At 31.2% G+C, this 15922-nt stretch overlaps 1 protein-coding gene across 2 annotated transcripts in view; it reads right to left on the bottom strand.

The window, feature by feature from the left end:
- The window catches only part of LOC128244671 (ezrin-like), a 230160-nt gene that overhangs the window by 32122 nt on the left and 182116 nt on the right, over positions 1–15922 (bottom strand). The window contains exons 18-19 of one of the 2 annotated variants that reach the window (XM_052962701.1): positions 10858–10878; positions 4674–4691 (exon numbers count right to left, since the gene is read on the bottom strand). In XM_052962701.1, the coding sequence (XP_052818661.1) occupies positions 4674–4691; positions 10858–10878 (39 nt within the window). The remainder of the gene's footprint in view (positions 1–4673; positions 4692–10857; positions 10879–15922) is intronic. The other variant, XM_052962702.1, reaches the window with a different exon arrangement.

The raw sequence follows: 15922 nt of genomic DNA on the forward strand, positions 1-15922 counted from the left end.
GATGCAATTACAAATGAACTTTTGCTTCAAACCAAAAAATATAAATATCAGTCAAATATATCACCTGAAGAAATTTCGGCATTAAAAGATCTCCGGGAAGATAGAAATATCATAGTAAAAAAGGCAGACAAGAGTGCCACTATTGTCATAATGAATCGGACAGATTATATAAATGAAGTAGACAGACAACTTGAAAATGATATACATTATTGTAAACTTTCGAACAACCCACAAGAACAGTTCTCCAAGGAAATTATACATGAAGTGTCAAAAATCAATAACATCAGTGAAAAAATTAAAAGCAAATTACTCCCGTGCACTAACAATAGAGTGCCTGCTTTCTACGTCCTGCCGAAGATTCACAAAGATGTCAACAATGCTTTACCGCTCGGATACCCGGGCCGACCTATAGTATCGGGATGCGAATCATTAACAGAAAATATATCTTCATATGTTGACAGCGTCTTAAAATCTCACATGGAAAATTTGCCATCTTTTGTAAAGGACACTACAGACTTCATCAAGAAATTACGATCTTTATCCGTTTTAAAAAAAAGATGCATTTTTAGTGACACTTGACGTCAGCTCTCTTTATACTAACATTCCACATGATGATGGTATAGCAGCATGCAGATCCTTCCTTGAACAAGACAAGTCTAACTCTGTTGGATATATTGAGGACATCTCAAACTTAATCAAACTTGTATTAACAAAGAACAATTTTCAATTCAACGATGCAAACTACCTACAGATTTTAGGAACAGCTATGGGCACGAAAATGGCACCGTGCTTTGCATCTTTGTTTATGGGAAAGTTTGAACAAGATTTTCTTAAAAACTGTTCCAAAAAACCGTTACTATGGTTGCGTTTTCTTGATGACATTTTCTTCATATGGGAACATTCTGAAGATGAATTAACGGCTTTTCTTCACGATATCAACAAAGTCCACAAAAATATTAAATTTACAAATAATGTCTCTAAAACATGTGTTTCATTCTTGGATGTCCATATCGAAAAAGACTTAAAGGGTTGTTTGGAAACAAGCGTTTTTGAAAAATCAACAAATTGCCACCAATACATAGAATACTCTTCGTGTCATCCAAAAAAGTGCAAGGTCGGCATCCCCTACAGCCAGGCTAAACGCTATAGAAGAATAACATCAAATGATGACCGTTTCCATGAGGAATGTGATAAACTAAAAACCTATTTTGAAGAACGAAACTATCCAATTTCTGTTATAGATGAAGCTGTTTCGAAAACATTTTCCATCAGTGTAGGGGACGCCTTGCAGCCAAATGTTAAATCATCGGAAAAAGACAATATTCCTTTTGTGTGTACTTTTAATCCATCATTACCAAACATTGGTAAAATTATAAACCAATATTGGGGACTACTCAGATATTCAAAAAGTAAAGCTGTCCAAGATCTCATTAACTACAAACCAATTGTTGCATATAAGCGGCCTAAAAATATTCAAGATATACTTGTGAATTCTAAACTTACAAATGTTGTCACTAACGGGTTCGTTACTAAATGTAATAGATCCAGATGTTCACATTGTTGTACTATTTTTGAAAATGACAAATTTTCAAGTACATATTTTTGCAAAGAATTTAAGATAAATCATGAATTGTCCTGTTCTTCTACAGGTGTTATATATGTTATCAATTGCAAAAAATGTAAAAAGCAATATGTTGGTCAGACACAACAAAAATGTAGTCAGAGAATGAACAGTCATAAGTTTGATATAAAGCATTTTCCAGATTCATATACAAATGTGTCTGAACATTTTAATGCTCCTGACCACAGTATCAATGATTTTTCTTTTATGCCAATTGATAAAATTGAGAACAATTGGAAACGATTATTAAAGGAGAGTAAATGGATGCACATTCTTGGCACAGTCATTCCTAATGGTATCAATTCAAAAATATTATTTTAATTCTTCTTGCAGAATTTAAAAAAAATCACAGAATTAATCTGGTTTATAACACTGTTTTAACCTATTTAATGTTGCATAGTTTATACTGGTTTATTGATGTTTATTGATGTTTGTTTATGCATTTATATTGCATTTTACCAGTATAAGTGTATCTCTTTAGATCCTATAAGACATTATTTTGCGCAAAAATGTATGCTATATTTTGACGTTATCAACGTTGACGTCATTTGATGTTGACGTCATTTCCTGTTCATTATATACATACAACCTGATGAAGGCCGAATGGCCGAAACGTTGTTTCATAAATAAATAATTTGTGTTGAAGTTGGACTTCTTTAATTATCACCATCTCTCTTTATCAGCATTTGCAATATTTTTCGACACAATTGCAGAAGGAACGCGATGACTACTTCTGGTTACTTTATCTTGTCAAACAATTTGATATTGAAGTGAGTTATTGCAAACGTTTTGTTTAGCTGTTTTTAAAGGAAAAATGTGCTTATTAAAAAATGCCCCTTTTTGACATTAAAACATGAACCAAAAAGTCAAATCAAAGTTGATATTGGTTTTAACGAAAACCAGAATGAAGGTATTTGACATCTGGTAAAATCAAAAGCCACTTCTATTTTTATTAGTATTATCTGCAGGTGACACGTATTGATAGATCTTATCTCATCAGTCACCTGTATGCAAGACAATTAAGTAGACCATAACTGAACTTGGCTAAAAATATCAAAATTTCATTCGTTTAAAAATTAAACATTTTTTTTCGGATGTTAACTATAGTTTAACATTTGTTTGTAACTTAAAACAAGAATGTTTAGAATGATTTAAACTTAGTTTTACATCTGGGCTTCTTTTCTAATTTATGTTTCTATTCCGTGTTAGATTTACTTTCAGATTTATCGAATGCAGTAAGTATCCTTAATGTATTTTTCTCTTTGTATATTCCACGCGTTTAAATTGATAACCAGCGTTTAATTCAGCTACCAGACTAGCGAAGACGTATGAATAATCATATCCAACCATAATGGTCATGTCCATATTTCATATTTAAGAAGTTTCGTACTTAAAATTAAAAACAAATGAGGTAATAAATTATTATAATCTTGAAGTGTTATTAAAGAAAATATCGTTATCGTGATCTCAAAAATGTTTGTATTGTTAATGTTCAATCGTATACATGCACAATAAGTAGAGATATATAACTTAACACCATATGAATATTTAAATATCGTCTTTTACGTTAAAGTTAATATTTCATACAATAAATATTGGCTATTACATTGGCTATCAGTATAAGTATTTTAATAAAATTGGCTATTCAAAGTATTTATTAAAACCAGTTTTGCTTTTTGTACTGAAAAAGTACATGAAAAAATAGTATGTGACTCATCGTTATATCATACATAGTTTTTTTTAACCCGTCTAGGAAGTATGGAGCAACGCTCGACGACGACTAGATATTAGATATAGTATTACCGATTACAAATATCGAATATTCACTTGCTAGTGCAAACCTTTTAAAACAAATTGATAGACTTGTTATACATCTTTTTTTATGAAACAGTGAACGTTCGCAATTCTTTTAACTCAAAATCTCAATACAGTCCACTAGAGTGTGGTATTATCTGTTATATTATTTCACCAGGTTTTGCACAAGTTAGTTATCATACGATGTTTGTCGAAGGCATACAATCCCGAAAATGCACAATCCAAAATATGTGTACAGCAATTGGAAGCATAGTTCGTAACCATGCTATAACCTTAAGAAATTAACCATGCTAATACAAGAATTTGTAATGAAAGTTGCCTTACTAGTACGGGAATACTTTATGAACGAAAAAATGCTATACGGGAATACGTAATGACCGGAACCTTGGCTTTACTTTAATACGTAAAGACAATATCCATGCGCATACGGAAATTTGTACTAAAGGTAGCCATGTTACACTGAAATATGTAATACACATTACAATGCTTATTCGATAAAATGTAATAAAACGTAACCATACTAATGCGGGAATACGTCATGAACGTAATCATGCTAATACGGGAAACATAATAAATTCATATATTCACAGTTTTCATTTGAAGATAAATCAACACAGTTAATTTAAATGTCGGCAAACTGAAATCCAAACATGTTCAAACATTAACATAATATCATGTTGGATGAGTGGACTTGAAATAGTAACTGGCGATATACATACACAAACACCAGAGAGGTAGCGTGATCTTCCTTAAGCATAGGGTTGTTTGGGAAATTCGTAAATGTTTAATATGAAATGAACAACATTTGTTAGTGTTAAACGATGTACGGGTTTTTTGTATATGTGACATATTGTGGTAATTGTATACGGATATAATATATTTCTTGCTTTCTCCAGCGCCTAGACGCACATGATGCTTATCAAAATAGTTGAAAATGTGTAAACAATATTGTTGTTTTTCCGGTACAAGAGAAAGTCTAAGACACTGTCAACATGAATAAAATACTCAATTGCAACAGCATGTGTTCGTTCCACTTACATTTATGTTAAAATGATGAAACATTGTAATGAAATAGGCTACGACATATTCAACGTATTAATTCGCGTTTGTCTTCAAGCCCGTATAAAACCTAGTTTGCTACATCGATTATCATAACCGTCTATATGTTTAAAAATAAATGCACTTGGCTATACTTTATTTAAAGCATTAATTCAAAGAACGACCAAACAATACATACAGTTGCTCTTTAATTTCCCTGAAAAGAGAAAAAAATCGTGATTAATTAAACGAGTTATGTTTATAAGATGAACTTGTGATGCTTCAAAGGTAAATTTCAACAATATACCATTATAATTTGATACAGATTTACAAAATTGCAAATCAGTGAAATGATCTTGATGAAGGTTATAACATGCCAAATTCAATTTTCTTTTCCAAACCGTTGACAGAAATACATGTATACTACCATTCAATGATTACAATGAAATAATGTTACAAAATAGTTTTATGAAATACTCATGGTTAAGAACTTTCATCTTTTTAGAGCTCTAGTTTTATTTCCTTGTTGTATTTTCACATTAGGAAACGCAGTCTGAGGGATATATCGCATGTCTGACATTTATATCCTTAATGTCGACAATTTGGATATTTTCTTTTTCAACCTCACACGCTGTTTCTGAATTCAAAATCACTTTAAAGAATACTGTCCCAATAGGACGATTATAATGATAAATGGCATTTAAAACAAATTTTATTTGATAGTGAAATTCCCAAAAACACGCCTTGACTATGGTTTTCGATGTCTGGTGAACTATTCAGGCATTTTCACATTTCAGTTAAACTGCAGACGAACAACTTTTGTTAAACGTAATTTTAACTCTTCAAGTATGCTTTAAATTTAAGGTGATCATATATAAAACAGGGCTAAGCTTGCGAAACGCATCGAGTTAAAATAATTCTTATGTTTTATCAAGGCTGAATTCATGCTTTGTGCAATCTGTTGTAACTACGGTCTTTACTTTTACCAATCAAATTGTTTGATACGATGCGAGCTTATTTGTAAAATAGGTTTAAACAGACATCTTAAACGTATATAATTTGTTTTCCTATTTTGATTATTTTTTTATAATCATCATCTTAATTCAGTTTGTATTTTATTTTATTTTTAAATGTATTGAATCGAATAGAAACAACACTACTTCAAACGCTTAGGAATTATGCAATGACTAAAGCCTTTGGGATAAACGCAGAGGTTTAATACGTTGTATCCAAATCAACCATAATGAAAGTATTACAAATAAAATACATAATTTAAACAAACATTATCAAGCCTATAATAAAACAATACTTCAACCCAACCAAGTATGATTTCATGTTCAAGCATATGTCCAAGTCAACAACATAATTATGTGTATCCAGCTGTACATTTATATACCGTTTTACCGCTAGCAGTTGTTATGTATGTCTAGTGGAGTGTATATGATCGTCTGACTGTGTACATTGGCACAGATATCAATCAACAATCGTTATCTTCAACTGTTATTAAAGCCTATAATGGGCATAACTACGATCATCGACATCTCTTCCTGATATTACGAGCATTTTTGGTATATAACTTTTAATAGCATCAAGGTAAAAACAATCATACAGCGATGGTTGAATGTCTGAGTAGTCCTCACAGTGAATTTTATTTTGGTTGAAACGCCAAAGCATTTTCTTTATACAAATCACTGTTTTAATGAATTGTTTTTTTTATCTTACAGTAGCCCTAAACAAAAACAATAACAAAGGTCCTAACCCTAAAATAACAAATAATAAGGAGTAAACCGATGCACTACTTCAACTGATGTAAAGTCATAGAATGAACACTTTTTATTAGCTTTTTGAATTATCTGGCATCTTAACTTAAAATGCCCGATCATATTTATTTTATAATCAATAGCATATACTTGCCACGGACAATATGACTAATATGAGAATTGGGTGTAGTTAACTAAGAAATTAATGAAATATATAAAAATTGCTTAAGTTAATAAATGTTTAAGTGCTTTAAATTATTGTTTGAATTCAGGTTTTAACCGAGTCGCAGAATGTTCAATAGGCATTAAAATATATTAAATATATTTTTAGATTTTCTATAACAATTTAAAGTTTCTACCTTAATCATAACCTCATACGTTTTAAACATTTGTTTATGAACGTGAGTAAATACGTCTAATCATCTGTTATTGCCAATTAATTTATCATTGTTTTTCATTAATTTATTTTTATGTATGTTTTTACACATTTAAAATAACGAATAAATTATGGTGATACTTACGGTATCACCATAATTTATTCGTTATTTTAAATGTGTAAAAACATACAAAACAAGGTAAATCATATGATTAAAGTGAATTGTTTTATCGTACCAATATTACATTTTCGAGGGAAAGGTATAATGTAGTAACTCGTGTAGCTTGTTTATGCAATATGAGTTTTATTTTTACTGATGAAGGAATGATAATATTAGATAAAATATTTGGATAATTTTAATTACTCGATTAAAGTCAACTAGTAGGATTCCGGAAAAATCGGCGATAAGTCAATTCGACATCGCCAATTCGACACCATCAGATTTGATACCAAGATTACTCGGCACCGTTTTAAATTTTTATTAAAGGATTAAGAGTTTAAATTTTGGTCAAGAAAAATATATATTCCATGAAATATTTATAGAGCTACTTTATAAATTATTTTTTTCATTCTTACTTTTAGTCATTGTCATCGGTATACTGTACTGTATTAAATGCAATTATACATAAATAACTGTGCAAATCTTTATGAATCATCCAAATATGATTACCTTGCAGGGTCACTGTTATTTTTAAAAATTATACTAAGGGAGCTTTCAAGATTTGCTTTTCAATCGCATACACATTGCAGTTTGAAACCTTGATAATTCAAACAAATCTTGGTTGCAGACCATTACTATTAAATATTTGAGAAGTCACAGACATTATAAGGTACATTTTAAAGGGGCTATACTCATTTAATAATAAAAAAAACAACTTTTTTTATAGAAACCTGACATGAACTTGGTATCGATGTGTACAATTAATGCATTGAAACTTACTAACTGATGATCCACAAATGATATATTAATAGCAGTTATTTCGTGTTTTTCCACTCAAAAAAGATTACAAAGGTATGTCTATCGAGTAGAATTCATTCCTTATGCGTAATCTGCCGTTGATGTTATTACGTGATATATGCGAGTTAGGTATATATCTGGAAATTCCACCCAGTAAGAGTAAGTCTTCATAGCATAGTGGATTCGACACTGCACTGCAATTTTTTTTTTACATTTTGGTATTTTATTTACAATAACGATATCAAAGAGGAAAATGGTTTATTAAAAATTTCTCCTTAGATTCGTTAAAGAAAAAAAACAACTTGTTTGGTGCCAATCTGGTGTACAGTCCCTTTAATAAACAACAAGTGAAGCCAATGCTGTATTAGATTTGAGACAAACAAAAAGAAGACAGTACAAAGTTAAAAAAATGTGACCAATTTGAGAATACCTTAACTTAATTTATAATTTTTCATGCGATTCAGACAATTTTAATGCTAGAAATAAAAAAAAACTATTCCCTTGAATTATTCCTGTCATAGTTTAAACTCATAATCAAATTTCAATGCACGGCATTTGAAATAATTTTAAGCAGATAAATAAGTGTTTTTTTTCAAAAGCATAATACATTGTATATCTTTTATGTGACCTATTAGTAGACGTATTACACACTGAACACAGATTTGTTGCAATCTAATACCATCATGTAAATATGAAATCATATATTTAATACTACATATTAATAAATGACAATAATTAGGCATTTATATTACCAAATACTTGAAATAAAGAAAAACTATGCTAGAATGTGTTACGCGTCAACAAGTTAAAAAAAACAGTACTGCTAGACTGTAAAGTTATGTAAAGTCCGATAACGAACATGTCAGTTGGAATTCTTCAGTCAACATGTGTAAAACAACATGTAGCAAACATTTTTTGCCCTATATAACTGATATGTTGCAAAAATATAGAATGATGTTTGATTAAGTCAAATATGTGAAATGTGTATATCTGAAAATTACTACCAAGACCTTATTAATCTATAGTAACGAACATGTCGGTAAATCCGGCGACATTGTTTTTTCTACATTCAAAGGGCAGCATATGGCTTCCGTCTTGGCACGCTAACGTAATTTTACCGAGTAATGTGGTTTTGTCAATGTAAACTATGAAAATAAACACTTTCCTTATGTGTGTTATGGTATGAAGAACATATGTAGGACAATTTAGCCCTTTGCTCTGGCGACAGTAACAAACATGTCATTTAATCACAAATGAAAACATTTTTTCACTAACTATAAAGCTTAAATAATGTTCTTTGCACACGTTCTTAACAACCATTAAGCACATTACATACATACATTTACGATTCTGAAATCTAATTAATCGAGCAAAAAACCGCCGGCGCATTAATTGCAACTGCTTATTGATAATTACTGTGTATACTTAAGCGGCAGAACTATTTATTGCCATTTTTTATATCAATAAATCTGGTGTACAAGCACAGCAATAAGTTAATTGTTATTGTTAATTTCAGGAATTGTATAAGATATGTTATCTACATAATATATGAAAATCTATGTTATATGTGCAATACTATTTCAATTATCAAATAGCTCCATAAAATCTGCATCAATGATTGTATACTTTAATACTGTTAGAAACATTCTGTTTAACTTAACAGTTTGTATTTAGATTTGATATCTTTGATTTTCCTACGACGATTGTCAATATTGTATTTGTCCAATTAGCCTTAGTCGCTTTTATTTTTATTTTTATTTGTTCCCAGTTTTAGTACAATGATGCTTTTTATTATGAAACTCTATGATCACACAGTATTAAACCTTTTAAGGTAGACTGTGTGTGAAGCTTTTGGTTTCTAACAATGACTGCATCGTATCTTTGAAAAGTATTTGCATTAGGTGATCTGAATTGTTTCCCTCCGTCTGCAGATAGAGTTGGGATCTCTAATCACTGAAGTACTTGGGGTTTACCTTTTCGTTTTTTTTATAATTATTTGTTTTATTGATAAGTTTCCTCAAGTTAATGCATACTTTGATAAGATTTATCTTTTGCGTTTTATCTTTATTAAGAATAGTTGGGATAAGAGTGAGGTTTGTGCACATAAACTGGTTTAAACCCCCAGTAAATTTACATTTTACTGACCGTTCCAAGGTGGTACCTAACAATTCTTGATAACATACCAATTATATATATATATATATATATATATATATATATATATATATATATATATATATATATATATATATATATATATATATATATATATATATAGTATTTATGCACTGTGCTGTTTGTAGAGTTGTGTGCTGTTCTATGTTTCTTGTTTTTAAATTTGTGTTCTATGTCTTTGGCGTTGCCCATTGCCACTAAACCGGGTTTGTGTTTAAACTTTTTGCTACTGAGCATGTTTCTGTAGCTTTTTGCATATATATTAGATTAGATGATTAATAATTTGTGATGTTAGACGAGTAGAAATATCATTTCCTACGTTTGGGTAAAACGAATTAGACGGGAATTATTTTCCCTTGTTTATAATGAAATCACCGCCAGGTGGCGATTGATAAGCATAAGGAATTCGTGCGAATATGAATGTAAAGGAATTCAGCTTTGGGGAGCCGATCTGTTTACATCGATTCAATTGATTGTTAAATTTTACAAGAAAATGTTTATTGTGAAAGTTTTCTGTTACCATGCAATTTCAACATATGAAGAATGTTTTTCGTTTGTCTTCAAAGAACATAACCAGGTATAAACATTTGTATAACTTGATAAAGTACGTATACATGAATCATAAAACTGATATTTTTCTATACATCTTTGTTAAGGAGCTTATGGGTGATGATGCCCGACATCTAGTGGTACGAGACAAATCCTGTAAATCTGGATGACAAACTGGCAGAGGTTACAGATTTTTCCCCTGAATGAGAGTTTATCTCAGTTTTTCCTCGGCCAGTCGACCACGTCTGTAAGCTCCATATTTGTCAGGCATGATGTTACCAAGATATGCTTTGCTCATGTTACTAGTTTATGCTGTATGTGTTAATCGGTTTCCCTAGTGCTTCACTGAGACTTCCAAAATAATACAACATTGTACAGACATAAAAGGATGTGTGTTTTCCGACCTGAACATATATGCTAAGTACATTAGTAAAAATGAAATGGAATTTAACATTGAAACATGATATTTTCATAATATTATCATAGCCATTCAGATGTAAGAATGAATACTTAAAATAGTTTACGATATATCCAACGTTAAATTTCAAGAAACCAACATACATACCGTTCTAGCTCCATTATCTGGCTGAAAGTAGAAATACACTCATTTATTGGCAAACAACTGGAGTGTATGTGATCACTTGGTGATGTACAATTCAACAAAAAAATATATTTATTACATACATAAAGTTTTATGTGAAGACCTGCATAACAAATAGTATAACATGATGATTTTGTATAGTCCACACTCGGTTGTTTCTCTGATATCGGAAATAAATTTTTTTTTTTTAATTTTTTTTATCGCTATCAATTCAACACATAAAGAAGACATATACACTAATACGTATAGACAGCATACATTATAATTGGGACAGTAAGATACGTTGTGTACAAATCTTTATTATGAAAGGTTCGCAAAAGACGATTATTAAGTCCATATGTCCCATTAACATAGTAGTATGTATGTCGGTAAAAAGGGCAATTTTTAGGACTAATTAAATCAAATCAATCAGAATAACATATGTGACCTATTGCAAAGCCTTTTGGCTACATTTTGTATTTTTGTTCAATTTTCACTTTCTGCGTTCTGATCTTATAGTCTTATATCACTGGTTCCGATGTTTATCGAATAATTGGCTCGTTCCAAGACAAAATATAAAACAGCTGTCTAAATGTTCGATCTGTAAGAGTGCAGCTTTAACGTTTAACTGTAATAGCATTGTTACGAACTAAGTTTTCATTAGCTGTCAACATTTAGGGATTGTGAATTTTCGGGATGGTATGCCTCAAAGCAAACCGCGAAAAAATATTTACTAGTAACAAACCGCAAAATGAAAAGGGAAAACGCAACTTTCCCTTTTCGGCATGGTAACATTTTACTCCAACAGAAACCCTTTGTAATATTGTCAAGTGGTTTTTGTAGGACTAGCAATATTTCTGGGAATATTACCAAACTCTTCATAGTACAGTATTGAAGGTTATAGTTGTGTTTTCTACATTTGTGGGAATATTTCCCAAATCATCAAGATCATACGAAAAAATGTCCAGGTTTTCTGGGAATATTACCAACTGAATCTTGAAAGTTGGTAACATTACCAAAACATTATGGGAATATATCGAGATGAATTGAAACAAAAATATAATTATTTTGTTTAATTAGTTTATTTAGAGCCTCCTTTATTTATGTTTTTAACCAATCTTTTCTCAAGGATTGTATTTTACATAATGCATTATTGTAAGTTTACTTCAAAATCAGTTGGTAATGATTTTTTGTTCCAGAATATTTAACAATCGTGTTTGTTAAAGTAAAAGTAATGAAAAGATCGAGAATATATCGCTTATAAATCGGGTATGTCCTTTAAGGTTTTGAGGCTAAATTATCTTATTAAATTAAGTCTATTTGGAGGTGTTATTCAAAAGACATTGTCCATCCAACCTAACTGTGCATCTCCCTTTTAAGTTCCTTAAACTGGTGGTATTTTAAAAAAAATACATTGAAGTACATATTCACATGAATGCAGTTGATGTATTATCTGTAACTGCATTGTGCCGAATTATAACAAGATATGAGTCCTTAGGACACGGATGCCCTCACACTAGAACGACGGGCCATTAAACACAGTTCACACATGATGATTAACGTTTCTGTTTCTGAAACGTTTCTGTTTCTGACTCATATACTTTAGGAGATATGTGTGCCCCAATATGGCATTATCTGTAAGCTATGTTATAAATATAGGTCTAGGGCCATATCTTTTTACTAACTTGGCACAGCAAACAATAAGTCATTAGGTGCATAACGACAAATCTGGTTAACACTTCTGTGCAGTATTGTTACTCTTGCTCGTATACTTTTGGGAATATATGTGAAACAGACAGACGGGCGAATAAAACACAGGCGCAAACTAACACATGATATTTACACTTTAACACTTCATTCCTTAACGATGGTTGTTGTTTATTAATTTCACATTATTTCTGTATAAAGTGCAATGGCATTTCCCATCGAAATCGCGTGCGTTTGTTCGATACTACTGTCCTGCCATTGGGCGCAATAATTCTAATGGGCGGGGCATATTTACTACGGAACTATTTTTTTCAATGAAATCGTTGTAAAATTATAGGCCATATGCAAACCTGTTATCTGCAGTAAAGCAGTTAAAACAAAATAAGCAACCATAATTTGATTGATTTTAATGTAGATGATTTCATGATGGATGGAACAGTTGAAGAACTTTAAATTACAATGATGACGACTTATTTCGGAATTTGGATTGACATTTGGTAAAAATAAAGCATCTGACAAAACATGAAATCAAGGAAATGAAAAGATAACATATTGTTGTGCACCCATCAACATCCAGAAGAAAGAGCTCAGTTCAACACTAGGTCTTTTCGCGTCTTCTGGCTTTCCTTCCGCGAAAGTTCACGTTAGAAAGGTTATTGTCGAGAAAATGATATACGTATTTGATAAATAAACAGTCAGTTAAAATGAAGCTGGTTCAATGCGTTTATTTTTATCGTACTACACTTTTTTCATATTATGATAATAACTCTATATGCACAACAACGAATGATCTATTTCTGAAAATATAAACTCATTTAACACATGGCCTTGTCATTAATATCTTGTGTTGTAATATAATTATCTTGTCAAGAACACATAGAGTTCTACGCTATTACCAACATTATACATTTGATCCTGAACACAAATGGACACTGCTTTTCATATAATGAAAATAACCCTATATACACAACAAATAAAGTGTAGAATGATACATATTTGTAATTAATAACAAATATTACACATGACCTTGTCATTAATAAGGCATTATCTTGTCAAGAACACTTAAGGATCTATACTATATAGCCTACAGCATACATTTGGTCCTGAACACAAATGGCTTTGTTACAAGAAGAACCCTATTCCACAACAGCTGAATGTGAAAATAGAAATGGCAATATGAGCAAACAGTGATTGATAAGATTCAAGGTGCACCAAACTTCCACTTGCCTAATGTCATGCTTTTGGCTCGTAAGGTGTGTTTATGCAAACTCCATTTGAGAAAAAAATGCAATAAATTATGCTGGTTTAGCTATTTAATTGCATACTGGACTGGCAATCCAGAGGCCCTGTCACGATTCCCGACTACGTCATTCGTGTTCCACAAACTGTTTGTTCAATTAGTAAATCTTCAACTAATCTAGGTTTTAAGGCAAAGTTATAAAATAGTATAACTGTCAAATTCATACAAGTCATTAAAAAAGCAAACTTTAACCAGAATTCATCCTGCTGAAAATGAAAAGTTCTGCACGTTTTAACTCCTTTTACACTAAAAAAAGTTAAGTGGAAATTGCAAGGGCCATAACCCTGCTGTAAATAGACGGATTTAGAAATTATTTAACAAGCACCATTTTCTTATCCATTTATATATTTCGGTATAATTTTAACAAAATCTGACTAACCCGTACCAAGTCTAAGTTATGTCTCCGGACGGATTCTTCGGACTGCCTTAAGTTTGTATTTCAATCTTTTTAAAAAAAGAGAATAAGTTTACAAACCAATGCTACCATACGGATCATGCTTGATGCTTCGTCTATGGTATGTCTGCTCTTCAGTTTGAAAAATATCACTATCATTACTCCACTTGCTTGAAAAAATCCATTTCACATGTATTCGCTAAATAAATAAATTTAGGAAAAAAAGAGGGCGCTGAGAAATTCACGCCAGCCACCTACTGACTTGATGTAAGTTTGTTCGATTTGATGATGTATGACTGGGCTTGTGGTCAGTGTAATTATCATAATAACGGTGAGGTAATATTATGACCTAGCATTCTAGGGCTGGGAAGTTAATTACCAGATAGTTCCTAAGGGCTTACTACGCAGCCAACTGATAATGGTGCATTAAAATGCCACTTTCAAAAGATACGTTACCAATCATTATTCCAGTAGCTTGAAGAGTTAACTTTTTAAATCTATATTACGGTGGTGCTAACTTATGTAAGTTATATAATACTTATTTAAGAGTTATAAAATTATGCAATCAATTTTACTGAGTAAACCATTTCATTTATTTTGCATAAGATTACGGTTTTAGTAAATGTGTGTCTGTGAATGATTAAGTTTATCATGTTTACATTAAGTAAAAACTAATTAACAACAATTTTTTATATACATAATATTATATTATAGCATTTATATATATACCGTAGACTCTTATATTCAAGATGTGACCGTACAATACATTTCTGAATCAGAACGCACGCGCGTACAAAAATGTGTATTGCAGTCTATAAAGTCGACCTCCAGGAGAACCAATGTCGGTCAATGAAGAGAAGTAGCATTCAATATGCAGACTTGAAAAATTAGAGAATATAGGTGTTTATTGGGCGTGTAATTGAGATGGCCAATTTAGTCAGCAGGATATCCATTTAGCACTCTGCCTTGGTCAGTCCTGGGGCTAGAAGCTTCAACAGACTGGTGTCAGTATTCCAACAGTCATAACGTAACTGATATAAACCAGCGCTAATTAACCGGTGTAATATGATAAAGCAGGCACAAGCGGAAACTGACCCTTATTTGAAACACATGTTAAAATCTTTCTTGATCATTGATTCATGAAATATTCGAGGCGGATTTCTGTCAAAAAGTTCCATATGTTAATGTTTTATCATTATTACATGATGAATTTACAATTTCTAATAATAAACATTACTATGTATGTATTTTCAATTAAGATAGCTTGTTATTCAAAAATTAAGAAACATGAAAAACCGTATACTTATTTAGTTCTTCTTTACTATATATCTGATGTGCATGTATGTATCAAATCATTTACCCATATATATAAGTATTTATTGTTTTCATTTATCAATTTATTGAACGTTTTGTGATCTGCACGTTGAAAAGAGACAGCTTTTACAGGAACAGTACACAAACAAAGACTCAACAATGAGTACCTGGCACTTATATAATATATCTATAGTTCTTCTCCATCAAGAGTTATCATTAATGTTTAAATACTCATGCCTGGTGTTGGACGAGAGGAATAGCCAAATATTAAAACACCGAACGAATGAATGGCCAATGTTTTCTGGACAAATAATTTGAATTTAACACAGTTTAAA

The sequence above is a fragment of the Mya arenaria genome, chromosome 8 (assembly GCF_026914265.1).
Source record: "Mya arenaria isolate MELC-2E11 chromosome 8, ASM2691426v1".
Taxonomy (NCBI): domain Eukaryota; kingdom Metazoa; phylum Mollusca; class Bivalvia; order Myida; family Myidae; genus Mya; species Mya arenaria.